At 33.5% G+C, this 20005-nt stretch overlaps 2 protein-coding genes and 1 non-coding gene across 3 annotated transcripts; 2 read left to right on the forward strand and 1 right to left on the reverse strand.

Annotated features, from left to right (window-relative positions):
• Nucleotides 1-1891: 1891 nt before the first annotated feature.
• LOC128036361 (small nucleolar RNA R71) lies at nucleotides 1892-1998 on the reverse strand. Its single transcript, XR_008193158.1, has one exon. It is a non-coding gene; the product is annotated as a small nucleolar RNA R71 (small nucleolar RNA).
• Nucleotides 1999-3205: 1207 nt separating this feature from the next.
• LOC105781491 (uncharacterized) lies at nucleotides 3206-3721 on the forward strand. The gene has a single exon (XM_012606028.1). The coding sequence runs from the start codon at nucleotides 3206-3208 to the stop codon at nucleotides 3719-3721; it is 516 nt and encodes a 171-aa protein (XP_012461482.1).
• Nucleotides 3722-17100: 13379 nt separating this feature from the next.
• On the forward strand, nucleotides 17101-18346 carry LOC105781115 (transcription factor MYB60). The gene is made up of 3 exons (XM_012605691.2): nucleotides 17101-17276; nucleotides 17379-17508; nucleotides 17622-18346. Exons 1-3 carry the CDS (start codon nucleotides 17144-17146, stop codon nucleotides 18214-18216), a joined length of 858 nt encoding a protein of 285 aa, XP_012461145.1. The 5' UTR covers nucleotides 17101-17143; the 3' UTR covers nucleotides 18217-18346.
• Nucleotides 18347-20005: the final 1659 nt, after the last annotated feature.

Here is a 20005-nt window from a genome sequence, read left to right on the forward strand (position 1 = left end):
TTTTAAATTCATGTTTCTATACTTAGGAGAGAATTTGGGAGCTAAAGAGCAAAAACTCTAACATTTGGAGCAAATTTTAGGAGCCACACGGGTTGAGCCTTCTCATACAAGCTGGACACACGGCCGTGTGAGCCACACCGGCTGGACACACGACCATGTGTCAGACCATGTCGATTTCGCAATTCACATCCCAAACACTGGAATAACATAATTTTTAGGTTTTCTGGGCATTTTAAAGTCTATAAATACCAAATAGAATAAGAGAAAAAGGAGCCATCAGAGAATATTGAAGAAAATAGCTTGAAGAACACCATTGGAGCCAACTCTGAAGTAGATTTCCTTCAAGATTGAAGACCTTCTTCTAATTTCTTTTGAAGTTTTTATGAGTTTCTTTATTTCTTGTGGTTATTCTATCTTTAAGATGTTTTTATTAACAATTATGAACTAATTCCTTGGATACCTAGGGAAGATAAACCATATGTTAAATTCTATTATTTGATTTATGTTTTATGTGATAAATACTTTATTCTTTTTCTCAGTTATCTGTGCTTATCTCTTGTTTTAATATTTATGGTATATTCATTCATGTTTTATGTGCTTAAATTAGAGGAGGAAAAGTCCCTGTTTAAGAGTAGATCTAATAATTGAGCGGAGTTGCATGCAATCCTTAAAATAGGACGACATAAATCTACTAGATTAGATTCAAATCTAATAGGAGAATCCATAGATCGACTTAATGCGACAATAGGGGTTTTAATTAGAAAGAAGTTTCAATTAATCAACCTAGAGTCAGTTGCTCTTACTCTCGAAAGAGATATTAGCATAATTTAGGGATTTCTACGGATCAAGATACCAAGTGAATAAATCGTTTAATTCATATTAATAATAATAGATGAAGCCTAAGTGGATTCTTTCCTGAGTATTTTTTCTCTTATTGTATATTATTCAATTATTTTCCTGATTTATTCTCTGTTGAGTTCTTTAGTTAAATTAATTTAGTAATTTTAGTTTAAACCAATCACTCCAATTTGTTGGCTAAATAATAGGAAAACAGTAATTACTAGTACTTTTAGTACTCGTGGATACGATATCTTTACCCACCGTAGCTATACTATTTATTGATATGTGTACTTGCCTTTGTCGTTTTTTTTGTTAGTCTCAGGACACATCAAGTTTTTGGAGCCGTTGCCGGAGACTGAAATATTAGGAAAACTTTATTTCTATTAATTTATCCATTTTTTATTTTATTTCATTTTTATATTTTTGTTTTAATTTAATTTTTACATTTTAATTTTTATTTTGTTTGCTTCTGATAGGTTCTTTTGGTTTATAACTAGAGGAAGCTCGTCTGGACCATTACTTTTTTTATAGTGAAATTGAAAGTACTGCTCATAGAAATTGTAGAGAGGTTAGATAAGTAAGGCAAAGTCAACTGAATATAGTAGACGAATAAGAGGACAACAATATTACTAAGGATATGGGTGATAATCAGAATATTCAGCTACCTCCTGTAGATCTTATTCCTTGTACTATGTACAATTAAGGCAAGCCAACTCTGATTGAGACTGAATCGAGCATTGTGAGACCTACTATTGCTGCAAACAATTTCGACCTCAAGCTGAACACTATTCAGATGGTACAATAGTATGTTCAGTTCGATGGTTTGCAAGATGAAGACCCCAATACTCATTTGGCTAATTTTCTTGAGATTTACAACACTTTCAAGATTAATGGCATCGCTGATGACGCCATTCACTTACGATTGATCTCATTCTCGTTGAGAAGCAAGGCAAAACAGTGGTTAAATTCTTTACCACGTGGTTCTATCACAACATGGGCACAAATGACTGAAATTTTTTTGTTAAAATATTTTCCACCAACTAAAATAGCTAAGTTGAGGAATAACATCTCTCCTTTTGTTCAACTTGATATTGAGACTCTTTATGACACATTGGAGAGATTTAAGGATTTATTGAGAAGGTGTTCTCACCATGGACTACCTTTATGGCTCCAAGTTTAAACTTTTTACAATGGTTTGAACCCCTCGACTAGACAGATGATTGATGCAGCAGTTGGCTGAACTTTAAATAACAAAACACCTAAAGTAGCTCAAGAATTCATTGAGGATATGGCACTAAATAATTATCAGCAGCAAGTTACAAGGGTGAAACCTATCAAGGCAGCCAGAGTTTTTGATCTTGATGCAGTTTCTATGTTGGCTAATTAGGTTGAAGCTCTTGGTAAGAAAATTGACAGTTTGAATCTTTCTAAACAGGTAAATCCAGTGATGCAGTGTGATGCGAATGGAATGGGGATGCTTAATTCAGAATTTCCACCCTTTATGTCTAACATGGAGCATTAGCAAGTTGACTTTATGGGTAATAATTCTAGATCTCAAAAAAAACCCTATAGTAATACATATAATACAGGATAGAGGAACTATCCACATTTTTCATGGGGTAGTCGAGGAAATCAAAGATCACAACCCCCTCTAGGCTTTCAACAACTTTATCAGTAAGAGAAGAAGTCTAACCTTGAAGAGATGTTGGAAAAATTTATTTCGGTGTCAGAGACTCATTTTCAAAACACCAAGACAGCTTTGAAAAATCAGCAAGCATCAATTCATAGGCTCGAAAATTAGATTGGGCAACTTGCTAAATTGGTTTCAGAAAGACAGAAAGGTAGTTTACCTAGTAACACCAAACCTAACCCAAATAAGCATGTGAAGACAGTTACATTGAGGAATGGGAAACTGTTGGCTGAACTCAAAAAGAAGCTGCAATAAGAAACTGATAAGATAATTGATAAGGGGGTAAAACCCAAAGAAATTCAGACACCAGTGCTTAAAGAATATAAACCACCTATCTCATATCTAGCAAAGTTGAAGAAAGACTGCATGGATGAACAATTTGGTAAATTTCTTAAACTTTTTAAACAATTTCATATTAACTTACCTTTTCTTGAAGCTATTTCATAGATGCCCACATATGCAAAATTTTTAAAGGAAATATTAAAAAATAAAAGGAAGTTTGAAGAGCTATCCACTATGGAACTCAACGAGGAGTGTTCAGCCATTCTCCAAAATAAATTGCCAACTAAGCTGAAAGATCCAAGAAGTTTTACTATTCCCTATTGTATAGGTAGTTTAAACATTGAGAAAGTATTAGAAAATTTAGGTGCTAACATTAATTTGATGCCTTATAAAATGTTCAAGCAAGTTGGTCTTAGGGAATCAAAACCCACTAGGATGAGTATTCAATTGACTGATAGATCTGTTAAATATCCTAAGGGTATTATTGAAGATGTACTTGTGAAGGTAGATAAATTCATATTTCCTGTTGATTTTGTTGTGCTTGACATGGATGAGGATGTTGAGGTGCCTTTAATTTTAGGTTTCCCCTTTTTAGCCACTACTAAGGCTATTATTTATGTGGGTAATGATAAACTTGTGCTTAAGGTAGGTGATGAGGAGATCATTTTTCAAATTTATGATGCCATGCGATTCTCTAGAGAACAAGATGATTTATGTTATTTTATTGATTCTATTGATCACGCTATTAAAGATTTATTGCACGAAATTATTCATAAGGACACGTTGGAACTATGTTTTGCTCAAGGAAAGCATATAGATGGTGATAATGCTGTGATAAGTGAGACAAAAATTAATTTAGATACTAATGAGTCTTCATTGAGGCAAAAAATTATGAGGACATTGAGGTAAACAAGGAATTGAAATTGAAACTCTCTATTGAAGAACCTCACAAATTGAAACTGAAGTAATTACCAAATCATTTGAAGTATGCATTTCTTGAAAACAATTCTACATTACCAGTAATTATTGTTCAGATTTAAAGCCGAATGAGAAAGATAAGTTATTGCAAGTGCTAAAGGAACATAAAAGAGCTATAGCCTAGAAGATTTCTGAAATTAGAGGGATCAGTCCTTCTTTTTACACCCATAAAATTTTAATGGAAGATGAGTACAAACCATGTGTGCAAACTTAAAAGAGGTTAAATTCCAACATGAAGAAAGTTGTTAAGGCTGAGGTTATTAAACTTCTAGATGCTGGAGTTATTTATCCTATTTCTGATAGTACTTGGGTGAGTTCTGTGCAGGTTGTTCCTAAGAAAGAAGGCATGACTGTTGTGACCAATGAGAAGAACGAGTTGATTCCAATGAGAATAGTCACGGGATGGAGAGTTTGTACTGACTATAGGAAGTTGAACAATGTCACAAGGAAAGACCATTTTCCTCTACCATTTATAGATCAAATGTTAGAGAGATTATCTGGTCACATGAATTATTACTTCCTAGATAGACTTTCTAGCTACTTCTAAATCTCGAGGATCAAGAAAAAAATGACATTTACATGTCCATATGGTACGTTTGCTTATCAAATAATGCCTTTTGGGTTATGTAATGCTCATGCTACTTTTCAGCGTTGCATGTTAGCCATCTTTGATGAACTTGTAGAAGATATTATTGAGGTATTTATGGACGACTTCTCGGTATTCAGTAATTCTTTCCATCTTTTCCTTAAAAATTTAAAAAGAGTTTTAATGAGATATGAGGAAACAAACCTTGTGCTTAATTTGGAAAAATATCACTTCATGGTTCAAGAAGAGATTAAGTTGGGCGATAAAATTTCTAGTAAAGAGATTGAGGTTGATAAAGCGAAAACTGAAACCATCAAAAAATTACCTCCCCCTAATTCAGTTAAGGCTATTCAAAGTTTCTTAGGACATGTTAGGTTCTATAGAAGGTTTATTAAAGATTTTTCTAAAATAGCTAAGCCTTTAACTAATTGCTAGAAAAAGATGTGTCATTCGATTTTTGTTAGGAATGCTTAGAAGCATTTAATATTCTGAAGGAAAAATTAATTAATTCCCCGATTGTGGTTGCACCTGACTGGAATCTACCCTTTGAACTAATGTATGATATGAGTGATTTTGTTGTAGGTGCAGTTCTTGGACAGTGAAAAGACAAGCATTTTCAGCCTATCTATTATGCTAGCAAGACTTTGACAAATGCACAAGAAAATTACACTACTACAGAAAAAGAATTACTAGTTGTAGTTTTTGCGTTTGATAAATTTATACCGTATTTAATATCGTCTACAGTTGTTTACACTGGCCATCCACTCTTCGCTAACTAAATCGGATGCAAAACCTCAACTTATACAGTGGATTTTATTATTGCAAGAATTCAATTTGAAAATCCAAGATAAGAAAATAGCTGAAAATCTTGCAGTAGATCACCTTTCAAGACTCAAGAATCCCCATCTCAAGGAGCTTAATGAGAACAAGATAAATGGCTCGTTTCTTGAAGAATGACTCTTTGTTGTAACCGATTCTGAATTCCTTTGGTTTGTGGATATCGTGAATTATTTGGTTGCTAACATTCTACCAAAAGGGTTGACGCATCATCAAAAAAAGCAATTCTTTGCCAATGTGAAAAATTATTTTTGGGAGGATCTTTTTCTTTTTCGTGTATGTGCAAATCAAGTAATTCGAAAGTGTGTTACAAAATCAGAAGTGAATAAAATTTTAGAACATTGTCACTCGAGATTGACAGAAAGACATTACAGTGGGATTAGGACAGCACATAAAACACTTGAATCAAGTTTTAATTGGCCCACACTGTTTAAGGATGCTAATAGGTATATTGCTTCTTGTGATAGATGCCAGAGAATAGGTAATATTTCTAAACGTGATGAAATGTCTCAAACTTATACTTTCGTGTGAAATTTTTGACATCTGAGGCATTGATTTCACGGGACCATTTCCTAGCTCTTACGGTAATAAATACATACTAGTAGCAATTGATTATATGTTAAAATGGATAGAAGCTCAAGCTTTGCCTACTAATGATGCTAGGGTGCTAATTTGATTTCTTAAGAAGCTCTTCTCTCAATTTGGAACACCTAGAGCGATTATTAGTGATAGGGATGCACATTTTTGTAACACTCAATTTGATAAGAACCATAAGAAATATGGAGTACATTATAGAATAGCTAACTCTTATCACCCTCCAACTAGTGGTCAAGTTGAAGTTGCGAATCGCGAACTCAAACACATCCTAGAAAAAACTGTAGAGTTAAATAGAAAGGACTGGGCTTTAAAAGTAGATAATGTTTTATGGGCTTATAGGACTACGTATAAAACACCCATAGGAACATCTCCTTACAGACTTGTTTATGGGAAGAGTTCCCATTTACCGCTTGAACTCGAACACAAAGCATTTTGGGCAATAAAATTTCTAAACTACAACCCTAAACTTGCAGGAGAGAAGAGATTGTTACAGCTAAATGAGTTAGATGAGTGGCAAGCTAATGCTTTCAAGACTGTACAAAGAAGCGAGAAAGCGACGCCACGACGCTTGTTTGAGCAGCCTAAGCAATTTACCATTGGGGATTGTGTCATTTTATACAATTCAAAGCTCAATTTTTTTCCCAGAAAGCTAAAATCAAGATGGTCAGGCCCATTCGTGGTACAAACCATTCTCCCATATGGTGCAATAGAGGTAACACATCCTGCATATGGTTCATTCAAGGTAAACGGACATTGACTCAAATTTTATAGTGGTTATGGTTTTAAAAAAGATAGAGAGGAGTTTTGGCTCCAAGATTTGAACTAACCGTACGCATACAAGGTAAACTTGAGCCTAGACTCTAAATAAGCACTTCTCGAGAGGCAACCCGAGTGTTTAAATTTTGTTAATTCTTTTAATTTTATTGAATTGTAATTCAAAATTAATTAAATTAAATTTAAAAAAAAGTTTTGAACCACACAGCCGGGATATACGAGTGTGTCCCAAGTCGTGTGCATAATGGGGTAATCTATAGTGAGTTACACGGTTTGAAGACATGGTCGTGTAGGTTACACGGCCTGGACAAACGGGCATGTCTTGGGACTTGATTTTCTCAATTTCAATTATTACACGACTTGGCGACACGGTCGTCCGACACACACGGCTGGACACACAGACATGTCCAAGGCCGTGTGAATGTTGGAGTTGATTTTTCAAATTTAATTACAAGTTAGTGAGTTGCACGAGCCACAGACACGATCATGTACGAGATACGGTCTCGGACACAGGCGAGGGAGAAGTGAATGAAGATCACACATGGCCTGGTACATGGACGTGTGTGACACACGGGCGTGTCTAAGGCTATGTAACCACTAGTAAATCACACACAGGTTGAGGAAACATGCCACAGGCCTGTGACACTGTCGTGTGGCCCAACACAGGTCTTTACACAACTGTTTCCCCCTTTCTAACCCAGAAACCCTAATTTTTTATACTTTGTATTCTTCCTCCCAACCCTTCAAAAAACCCTAGCCATCGTTTTCTCCTTTCCTTACCATTCCGGCCACCATCGCACATCTCCTTTTTCCTTTCCCTTCATCGTCCATTCTGTGAACCACAAACCCTTTCCCCTTTTCCCTTCCTTCTTCTTTTCCCTTTTTTCTGCGACCAAGCCCATCGTCATTTGTCCCTCATCGCGCCTCTACGTCTTGTACCACAACTACAAACACCTCCCTCCCCTTCTTCCTTCCACCTCGTCCCCTCATCGACCCGATCTCCTTTTCCCTTCTCCCCGTCACCAACCTATTATAATTATCGCCCGTCTTACCGTTTTAGGAGCCCTATGCCTCGTCGACTGACCCTCATCCACCATTTGGCCCCTCCCCTATTATTATTTTATTTTATTTATTATTTTTATTTTTATTTTTATTATTACTGTTATTACTAGTGTAATAGGCCCAATTTGCCCGGCCCGTCATAAAAAAATATAAACCAAACAAATTAATAACAGTCCAAAATAGTCTAGTTACACGGCCCAGTAAACTAAACCCGTTAACCCCAACCCCAAATTACCAGCCCGATGGCCCAAAACAAAGATTAACAAAAAGGTGAAACCCTAGCATCAGCCCCAACCAGCGCCGCAATCACTAGGCCTTCTCCTCGCACGTGTTGCGCCTGCGCTCGTGTAGCCGCTCCACGCCAGCCTCTGTGCTCATGCAAGCCTATGTACGCAGACATCCGCACCTCCGTACGACTATAGTACCTGCAACAAATACAACAAATGAGTCACAAGAAAAAACAACAAGCAAAAATAGCGAAAAGGAGAACAGAAAAGAAAAATTTTGTATTATTTTTTTCTTTTTATTTTTGGGTTATAAAAACCCAAAGATGTACTAGAAAAAGGGGGTCACGCATATTGTATAAAAAAAAACACAGAATCAATAAAAAAACGAAAAAAATTGAAAGAAAAAGGTGATTTTCAGATTTTATTTTGAAACTTTTCTCTCGATTCTTGGTTTCTTTCTTTCAATCTTAGATTTATTTTTCTTTTGATTTGCTATTTAAGAGAGAAAACAGAAGGTGAGTGATTTTACTTGAGGGGAATTGTTGTTTGCTCTGTTGTGATCGGAGTCGAACGACAGTTCAAAAGATCGGAAGAACTCCCTTTTCTGAGTGGCACAACTTCGGAAGGGAAAAAGGGAACCTTTTTTTTCTTTCGTTTTTTTCTTCTGATGGTTTAAAAGGGGAAATCAGATATTAGGGATTTTTAGGGTTTTGTTTTCAATTTTTGCAAGTGTAATAAATAGCGCCGTATTGTCCAGTGCCCAGCAACCCGCGAGCGACCCGCCTCGCTCCATGGGGGATCAGCGCTTCATTGGTTAAATGGGTTATTCATCCCTCCGGTCCCTCCGCGTTGGAAATGTGTTCCAATTTGGTCCGTGTCAAGGCGCTGCATTTTGAGGGAAAGGAATATTTCCCATTCGGTCCTCATGTTATTCGCGCGCCACGTTTTTCCCCTCCATTTTGATTTATTTTCGTTTTTCTTCTTCCGATTCTGTTTTGATTTTAATTTAATCCTTTACTTTGTTTGAGCTTGTTTGTTTCATATTTTATTTAATTATTTGCTACTATATTATTCTTGATATATTTAATTTCAATCCCTTTTTGTTTATATCCCATGTTTTATTGCAATTTCAAGTCGATCTTTACCTTGATTTAAACTGTTCTAATACATGCCATAATTTCTTTATTTTTCCATTATTTCATCTATTCATTTTAAACTTTTTGTATAATACGTGTTTTAGTATATATATATTATCTTTTTATTTTTTCTTTTAATTCGTTTTTTTGTTTTGTAAATATTTTATATAATATTATTGATATTAAATTATGCTTAATCTATATATTATTGGTCTATTAATTATTAATGTTAAGTTTTCTTTTAAATATGTTCATATATATATTTATATTAAGTTTTCCACTCAGTATTTATTATTCTCCTAAATTAATATATGAATATAACTTTATGTATTTTTATATAATATTTATTTTAAAATTATTGGGCTACTATTATTTTATGACGTATTTGTCTTTAATTGTATTTTATTATTTTTTCAAATTTTCATGTATATATTACTTATTTCAAACCTTTTAATATATAATTTCCTTCTTTCATGATTGCTTTTTGTTGTTTATTTAGAAACTTGTCACATTTTATTTAATTTGCTTGTTACCTTTATAAGATTGACTTTTTAATTCATTTTACTTGCTAATATGGATGTAAGTATTTGCATAATATAGGATATAAAATTGTTGCTCTTATGCTTATAATATTATTTATTCGTGTATATTGAATCTTTGTTATGCATTTGCGTATGCTTTAGTGTATGAATTATTATTTCGCGTTGTACGTTATTATTCAATCATTTTTTTTAAAAGATCACAAATGTCAAAGTTATCTCATGCAAAAGTTTTCAAAAATCTTCAAAATACTCGAAGTTTGGAATCCTCGAGAGAATTGAGCCCTAAGGTATTGGGTTCCAATTTTTTCTCGTTGAATCTAAATAATCGAAATTTTTCCAAACATACAAAAATTTTAAATAAAAACTCATTCTCGGGAATTCAACACGTTGTGTCCTAACGCATTGGATATGACATGTTATTTTCTCGAAACGAGAATTTTAAAAATAAAGGCAATGTTCGATATTTAGGAATTTTATGAAATCGAACCCTAACTTACTGGGTTTTGATTTTCTCATTTGACCCAAATAATCGGATATCCTTCTCAAAACGCATAGGTTTTAAAAATCAAAGGATAAGCTTAATTTTGAAGATTTGAAATGTTGCACTCTAACTTACTGAGTGTAACAATTTATTTCTTTAAAATAAACGAGTTTTATCATCCAATTCATTTTACTCAAATTTTCTTTTCGAAGGATCATATTTTAAAATCTTTTCAAAATTTCCATACTAAGACATTAAACAATCGATTCGGTACCAATTTTGGGCATTACGAGGGTGCTAACCCTTCCTTGTGCGTAACCGACTCCCGAACCTGTTTTCTCAAATTTCGCAGCCCAAAATCATTTTCAAGGTGAGCCGATCACACCTCAATAAAAGATCGGTGGCGACTCCCATTTCCATTTTCAAAATCGATCCGTTTTTCAAATTTAAAAAAAATGGTGTCGACAACTAGTTTGTTATTATTATTATTATTAGGTTTCATATATTATTGTGCTTAGTATAATTTTATTCTTACTTTATTGTTTATTCTTTTTATTTTCTTTGGTGAGGTTTGTTTTTCCTTTAATCCTTCTTATAATTGTATTAGTACTCATAGTTTCATAGTTTTAGTTTCATATTATTAGGATTTATTCTTTTATTCTGTTTAGTTTTTGTTTTTCCCTTGTCATCTTAGGAATAGTTTCTTGCTCTATTAGTATTATATCTTGGTTTTCGTACTATAATTATTCGATGTTGATTGGTGGTGCGTACTTTACTATTTCTCTGATATTAGGTTGTTATCCTTTCTTTCACGGACATAATGACAAACACCCGACGTAAGACTAAGACCGCCGATGCATGCCATTCATGTCTACGATTTTCACAGGGTCCTCAAGAGGACCTTTATTATCATCTGCGGTAGCGACCATTGGGATTAGGCTATTGTATTGATTAGGCGCCTTGGAGCAGATTCACTTAGCTGATAGAGTTTGCGCACTGATTACTACAAATCCATTGGACCGTTTCTTCTCCATCATCGAGCCCACCTACTTGGAGCTTACCCTCGAGTTATGTTCGACATTCATTCTACAGCACGTGATGTTGAGCCACGATGAGCTGTGCACTATTTCTTTCAGACTCGACAATACGATGTATCATCTGAGCGTCCCAGACTTTGGAGTTGTCCTAGGGCTCTATATTGAGGAGTTAATAAGTGCCGAGGGGTTCCTAACCTTATTACGACACATCTATTATTTATCATCTCTAAGCTGGACAAAGCTTACTACGAGTACGACGCCCTATGACCCGAGTCGGTCGAAGGCGACTTCACTTCCTCCAGCCTTGCGCTATATCCATGCCATATTGGCCCACACATTGACTGGTCGAAGGGAGAGCACCGGGTTCGTTGGTATATTCGACGCTTACTTCCTTAGGAGCATGAGGATGGGATGCACTTTCGATTTTGCTTACTTCATTGCCCTTGTTTGCCGCCATCAGACAGAGCATAGTAGGAAGGGTCCTATCTACTTAGGCCCTTACGTAACTCGTCTTGTATGACATTTTGGTCTCCTCAACACTCCAAAGCAGTCCTCTTTTGCACTAGTTGGACAGATGACCCCGTAGAGGTAATCGAGTATGAGTCATGTGAGGATGATCGAGCAACTGCATGGAGTGGGTCCTCCTTAATACAGATTATCTCATTCTGATCCTCTGGATGAGCATGAGGACTTAACTGATGACGTCCCTCTCCACCATGAGGATCTACCTCATACTCCACTTCTGAGTCACCCTACTACTGCCTCTGCTGCCACCCTAGTGGACCTCTCTGAGTGGTTCACTTGTTTTGAGCATCACTGTTTTGAGCAGTTCGACAGTATTGATGCAACTTTACAGCAAATCTGTCAACATCTCCACATTTCTTCTACAGTGCCGACACCTCGCGATCTCGATGCCTCTCACGATGAAGATCACTAATCTTATTTATTTCTTTTCTTTTCAGTTTTATTTTTCTTTTTATTTTGTTTTTAGTTGTTTTATTTTTATTTTTTAGACTTCTTTCGTTTATCTTCTTTCGAACTATGTTTTTATTTTTATGGTTATTTCTAATTGAGTTTGTAACATCTTAATCTTCTTCATTATTTATGTTTATTTTCTTATTAGTTTTCTCGGAACCATGCACTACATTTAGATTTACGTATAATTTCGGTTTTCACTATTCTGACAATTTTGTCCATATTCAGGGTAGTTTTAGTTTTCTCTCTCTTATGATATTCTGCTTATCCTGTCATTATATTTGTTTGTACATTAAAGACAATTTACATCTTAAGTTTGGAGAGGATATTTATATAATTACTAGAAAATCTCTGAATTATGTGTTGTGTTTAAGTGCTTTTCTCATACTTCCATTAGAGTGAATCATTTTCGAGTTGAGATTCTTATTGTTGTTGTTTTGGATTAATTATTCGATATTTGTGCATTGGTTGACTTAAACTTTAAGACATGAGAGAGTCAAGCATGATAAGTTGTTTTTCAGAAATAAAAAATTTTAGGTTGTTTCCCTGAATTAAGGTATTATCTTGAAGTTTTAAATTTGCAAGTTTGAAATCAAAACCATGATTTTTTGTGAGGTTTTGAGCCTATAGAGCATAAATTTTTCATCCTCATTTTATTATTGGTTATGAGTGTGTCAACTTGATTTCCTATTCTAGAACTTGCTTCGATTATGCATATTAAGATCACACCATTGATTTGATATATTGAGATGATAGAGGCACTTAGGTTTTAACCCACTTAACCTATAAAAAGCCTACCTATTGAATTAACCCTTAGTGAACCCCATTGAGCCTAACACACTCTTTCTTGATTAACCCATTAATGTTAACCCATAACTCATTTTTTCATTGTGACTTTTTCCCATTTATTGACTCCCTTTTTATCGAGATTTGACTTGGTTAGTTGCTTTAACTATGTTCCTTTGTTTGAATTGCTGAATCTTTTATTGTTCTCAGTTGAAAAAATAGAAAAAAAAATTTTACTGATTGAGCTTGAACAATTAATTTCTTATTTTGTTGAGAAGCTTGTTTTTATTCTTGAATAATCTTGATTGATGTATTTTCTTTTAATTTAGCATTTGATTATTTTTTCTAGTTTGGTAATTTATCAACTCAATCTTGATTATAACCAACTTTTCTGGCCTTTTTCCACACCCTTAACCTAAGCCTCATTACAACCTCCTAAAAACATTTTAATTGGTGTGTCATATCATTTTATAGTGGCGGAGATTTGATTTTCAAGTAAGCTTATGGTAATGACATTTCTTGTTCGACTGTTGAGTGCATATTTCTTGAACCTTAAACACTTTGAGTGCTTTGAGTGAATCTTTAGTAAGGATCTCAATTCTTGTTGATTGTGAATTAAAAGGTAATTACTTAAATAAGGGGAGACACCTATCTTTTCGTGCTTTAAAATTTTTGGCTTGGATAGTTTGAATCTTTAGTGCCCTTTTAGTTGAATTGCCAATGCATGATTGTTTGCAAATTATTTTGAGACAATATTGATGAGAATTACAAGTTAAGAAAGATTAACTTTAATGTGAGTTTAGGATTTTGCTTGAGGACAAGCAAATGCTTAAGTTCGGGGATATTTGATAAGTGATAAAAGTAACATATTTTAATCCCATTCTTAATGCGTTTTTGGATGATTATTTATGCAAATTGGTGGATTTTATGCTCCTAATCCTTTAAATTCATGTTTTTATACTTAGGAGAGCATTTGGGAGCTAAAGGAGCAAAAATCAGACATTTGGAGCAAATTTCAAGAGCCACATGGGCTGGGCTTTCCCACACTGGCTAGATACACGGTCGTGTGAGCCACACAGGCTAGACACATGGCCATGTGCCAGACCATGTTGCTTTTGCAATTCACATCCCAAACACGTAAAAAAACACAATTTTTAGGGTTTCTGGGCATTCTAAAGTCTCTAAATACCAAATAGAAGAAGAGAAAAGGGAGTCATTAGAGAATATTGAAGAAAACAACTCGAAGAACACCATTGGAGCCAAATCTTAAGCAGATTTCCATCAAGATTGAAGACCTCCTTCTAATTTCTTTTGAAATTTTTGTGAGTTTTTTTATTTCCTATGGTTAATCTGTTTTTCAGATGTTTTTATTCACAATTATGAACTAATTCCCTGGATACCTAGGGAAGATGACCCACATGATGAATTCTATTATTTGATTTCTGTTTTACACGATAAATACTTGATTCTTGTTCTCAGTTATGTGTGCTTATCTCTTGATTTAATATTTCTAGGATATTAATTCATGTTTTATGTGCTTAAATCAAATGAGGAAAAGTCCTTGTTTAAGAGTAGATCTAGCATAATTGAGTGGAGTTGCATGCAATCCTAGAAATAGGACGACATAAATCTACTGGATTAGAGTCAAATCTAATAGGGGAATCCATAGATCGAGTTAATGTGACGATAGGAGTTTTAATTAGAAAGAAGTTCCAATTAATCAGCCTAGAGTCAGTTGCTCTTACTCTCAAAAGAGATATTAGCATAATTTAGGGATTTCTACGAATCAAGATACCAAGTGAAAAAATCATTTAATTCAGATTCATAATAATAGATGAATTTTAGGTAGATTTTTTCCTATGTATTGTTTCTCTTATTATATATTATTCAATTATTTTCCTGAATTATTCTCTGTTAATTTCTTTAGTTAAATTAATTTAGTAATTTTAGTTTAAACCAATCACTCCAATTTGTCGACTAAATAATAGGAAAACGGTGATTACTAGTGCTTTTAGTCCTCATGGATACGATATCCTTACTCACTATAGTTATAATATTTATCGATAGGTGCACTTGGCTTTATCGTATTTTTAGTTAGTCTCGAGACATATATTTCGCATGGAATGTAACCCAATTTTCATTGATTCGCTCTCGCAAGTTGATATGGTACAGATCGTCGATGTATTTAGGGTGTCAACAGAATCGTTTGCCTAAACTCAAATTGTCGCATAACTCTATCTGATTCGTGCATCTCCACCGGAGCGTACACTACCAAGGCACCTTCACCAAAAATTCACCAAGGACCAAGAATTCGGACGAGATGCATGCTTGAATTCTCGGATCATAGTATGAAGTCCGTTCAAAATATATTAAAATAATAATAAGTTTCATTATATATTTTCTATTAATTTTTAAATCAACTACGTTAATATTATATAATTAAAATTTTAAAAATACATACCTCCGCTTCCAATCATTGATCTAACAGAAAACATATATCTTGAAGCTCCTTCGATAGTTCCACATAACTCGGCCTATGGTTCCACCCATTGAAATAATATGTTAACACAATAAATTAAATTTTAAATTATTTTATTACGGTAAATATATTATCTAATGAATTTTACCTTGTTACGAGTGGAAATGTATAAGGGTGTCCACTCGAGGACGTAAAAAAGGCAATCGGTACCACACCCATTATTGCAGTAGTAGCATGCAACCACTAATTTTTAATTTTCTATGGTTGCATTGCTTGACACATCTCCTAGTATAAAGTCGCCAACACGGCTGACCCTCAACTAAGTTCACCCGCTTCTCTAAAGTTCACAAGTTTTAGAAGCCACCTTAAATGGACAAGATTTCATGATTTATCGAGCATTAGGAGACCCCCGGTGATCATAATGATGTACACCCGAGCGTGTTGTTCTCTTTCAACTTCACTTGATTCCACATTGAGCCCACCAAAATTTCTTTTCAACCAATTCATATCTATTATAGCTCTATAAATCATGTCCAGAACCTTCCCTAAAAGTTGCTCAGATACATCTCTCCAATCGACTGCGACAACTGACTCAATCACTACCAGCCTATCCACTGATAACTCGAGCTATAACAACACGTGCTCGAGTGTGATAGTACATTCACTGCATTGAAGATGTAATGTGTACGTCTCGGGTCTCTATGTTTCCACCAACACGCTTACAAGTGTGGGGTCCAATTTACACCCCCTACCCATATGGGCCACATGCAAAAATCCCACATCCCTCAAGTATGGTTTGATCAAAGACGATGAAGGAACAATTAGATTACGAATATACGTCCCCAAAATCCGATCTTCCGACTATATATAAAAAACATACAAAATATTAAATTTTAGTATAACAGCAAAATATTTAAATTAAATTAGATTAAATATAATAAAAAATTTACCATTTGCAATTGAAAACCGAAATGTGCTTTTCATCCAAACGAATTAGAGATTTTGCCATTACTAATTTCAATAAATATGAAAAAAATTGTAATATAAAATTAATTTTTAGAAAACTTAACAAAATTTTAATAAAAAAAAGAGAGAGAGTTGAGAGAGAAATAAAAATTGAGTGAGAATCAATAGGAAATTGAGAGAAATTTAAAAGAGATTTGAGAGAGAATTGTGAATATGAGAGAGTTGAGTTGAGATTGAATTGAAAAAAAAATAAGAATTAGGGGGTTTATATGGGGGAGAAAAAAGAGATGTTAGGGGGGTTAAAGGGCATTGAAATAGCCATTGGGTTTTTTACCGTTAGGGTAGGGTAGCCGTTATAGAAAATGCTCCAATCCGCTGAAAACGCTTCTAGCTGAAAGCACTTTCTTACTAATCCGCTACCTAATTCGGTAATTTAAAAAAAACAACATTTTTAGGTATTTTTGCTCTTAAATAATATAATTATTTTAGTTACATAAAAATATTTTTATAATTTTTTTAACTAAGTTGGCTAAGGTGCGGGAGCCGTTGGGTTTTTTACCGTTGGGGTGGGGTAGCCGTTATGGAAAACGCTTCTAGCTGGAAGCATTTTCCTGTTAATTCGTTACCTAATTCGGTAAATTTTGGAAAAATCGATCTAATTCAGTGATTTTTGAAAAAAAAATTGGATATTTTTACTCTTAAATAATATAATTATTTTTATAATTTTTTATTAACTGAGTTTATCACAGTGAGGATAACTCATGAAAAGGGTTAAATAATTAATATAGCGTGTATATATACAGTTGGAGCTATATAGCAAAAAAAAAAAAAAAAAAGCAGTGAAAAGAGAAGCAAAGTGAAAACAGGCATGGGAAGATCTCCTTGTTGTGATAAAGTTGGCATCAAGAAAGGTCCATGGACCCCTGAGGAAGACATCCTTCTTGTTTCTTACGTCCAAGAACACGGACCTGGGAATTGGAGATTAGTGCCCACTAACACTGGTATTACCATTTTATTTCATCTTATGTGTTGAAGAATCTTAAACTTTGTCAGCTCAATAAAAAATGGGAGTTTCATACTTTTGGATGTTTAAATTTTAAAAGGGTTGCAGAGATGCAGCAAAAGTTGCAGGCTTCGATGGACAAACTATCTGAGACCAGGAATCAAGAGAGGGAACTTTACACCTCATGAAGAAGGGATGATTATTCATTTGCAAGCTTTATTGGGTAACAAGTAATCTTCAACCATCTTCTTCGTTTTCTTGTAGAAAAACACTTTCAATTCATTGGGTTAATCTCAGACTCAGATTATCTAATTCTGCAATTTTATTTTATTCTTCCACTTAGATGGGCAGCCATTGCTTCATATTTACCACAAAGAACAGATAATGATGTAAAGAACTACTGGAACACCCACTTGAAGAAGAAGCTAAAGAAGTTTCAGCCAGCTATGGAACTCCCCCAAATGGCTCAGGCTTGCTTGAATAAAACCCTAGCTACTGGTTCAAGTTCAACCATTGCTACATATGCTTCAAGCACTGAGAATATTTCTCGTCTTCTTCAAGGTTGGATGAGAGCGTCACCAAATATTTGCAGTAATCAGAGTGCCATAATTCTCCAAACCCAGTCGAAAGATGAAAGTGGAGGTCGTGATTTGATGTCGAACGAACATTTTGAGTCCATTTTAAGGTTTGAGAACATGAATAATGTTGCATGGGAGAAATCCGCTTGTGGTTCTACTACTTCAAAGGGTGGTTTTCAAGATTCTGGGAATGATGATCAGTTCAGTGTTGAAATTACCCAAGAAATGAAGCAAAAAACTGGGAATAATAGCAAATTTTATCCTTCATTTTCATCTCTTGAGAAATGGCTTTTGGATGACAGTTGGGCAGGTAAAGTTGAAGAGATGAATCAGTGGATGGAACTTTCCCCAATTTTCTAAGATTTTAATTCTTTATTTTTATTACTGTGGTAGATTTGGTTTTCACTCTATGCCGTATGGTTGTTTACATAGCAAATACTATCACCATTAATTATGATATATCAAATCACAAAATAATAATCATAATTTTTTATAGATTTAAATCATCGTAAAATAAGTTTTATCTTCTTGTGAATGTAAACATATCAAATATTGTTATGATCAATTACGATAGGCTCAAAATTATAAAGACACATTAAATATTATTGCCATCAATTATAATAAATATTAACAATAAAAAGCTCACAGCTATGAAATATTGATTGTAACATGAGTTTTATCACCCTAAACATGATTAAGGGATGAATTGAATTCATATTTATACTTCAAAACCATTAAAAATTGGTTTGTAAGCTTCATTCACTATAGAAAGCAGAAAATCAATTTATTCTCTAATCTAACACTAATTTATTCAATAATACAATAACTCTTTACCCAAATTTTTTATCAAGTTATTATAATCATATAAAAATCATTGCATTTAAGTAGATTGTAGGACACAACTTTGCAATACCTGCTAATCTAAGAGGTACCAAAGTTTAGTATTGATACTTTATATGCTACCATACCAAGCAATAAATTTTGAGCGACTGTAATGCCATACGCTCACTCTTCAACGACTTTACTCTTCACTCGGGATCGTATAAGCAAATTCTATTATTGATATTAATACCATAAAAATTTAGGTTGAGCATAATAATTTTGCAATAAATAAATTAGACGGCCTTATGGTCTTCAATAATTGAAATTTAAACTACAAAACTGGAAAAGAGACTATAGGCATATTAAATTCCTACTTTTGCTGCAAATTAAGTGTGTTTTATTATATATAAAAGCAGGAACTGAGTTAAAAAGTTTAATTCAATTTTCTTTAACACCAACACTCCATCATGTTTCGTACATTAGGGGTGCAGAATATGTTAATTTCTTGAAGAAAACAATATGTGACTAATTATAGACAAGAATAAAAGAATAAGCCAACTGATTAATTGGATGGGTGAAGTTGATTTTAGGTTAAGTTAATCTAGATTAAGTTAATTCAAGTTTTAAATTTTTGAGTTATTTCAAGTTGGGTTATTAATTAAGGTCATTTTGAGTTCAAGTTATTTTGAGTTGAATTATTTTAAATTTTTCAAGTTAAATTATTTTATCTATAGTAATTTGTGTCTAATTTCATGCATGAATTATTTTGAATCAAGTCTTTTAGATTCAAGTTATTTGTATTTTTGCTCTTACTTTTGAATTTGATTAGAGGTTGATGATGTTCATTTTCTTATTTTAAAATTGAATCAAGTCAAATTTAAATAAGTTATTTGAGTTAAATCGGTTATAAATTATTATTTATCAAACAAAATAATTAGATTAGATTATATTATATTAGATTATAAATTTTAATTAATATAATATATATTATATAAGAGTGGTTCTCATTCTAAATTGGCTCCCAAACTTTCAAGCATTTTAATTACATCCTTAAACTATCAATATTATATTATTTAGGTTTTTCTATTATTAAAACCGTTAATTTAATCATTGTAATTTAAAATAAAAATTTAAAGAAATGTAAAACATTAGCACATAACTTTTAAAGCTTAAAACTAAAATGAAGTAAAAAGAAAAGAGAATGAGCGATAAAGATTTTATAAAAGTTTTGAAAACCTCAAAATTAAGATTTTACAACATCCATTTTATAATATTCATTTTTTATTTTCATTTTAAGTTATGCCGCTTAAGATCTAAAAATCTCATT

Source organism: Gossypium raimondii, chromosome 13 (assembly GCF_025698545.1).
Source record: "Gossypium raimondii isolate GPD5lz chromosome 13, ASM2569854v1, whole genome shotgun sequence".
NCBI classification, from domain to species: domain Eukaryota; kingdom Viridiplantae; phylum Streptophyta; class Magnoliopsida; order Malvales; family Malvaceae; genus Gossypium; species Gossypium raimondii.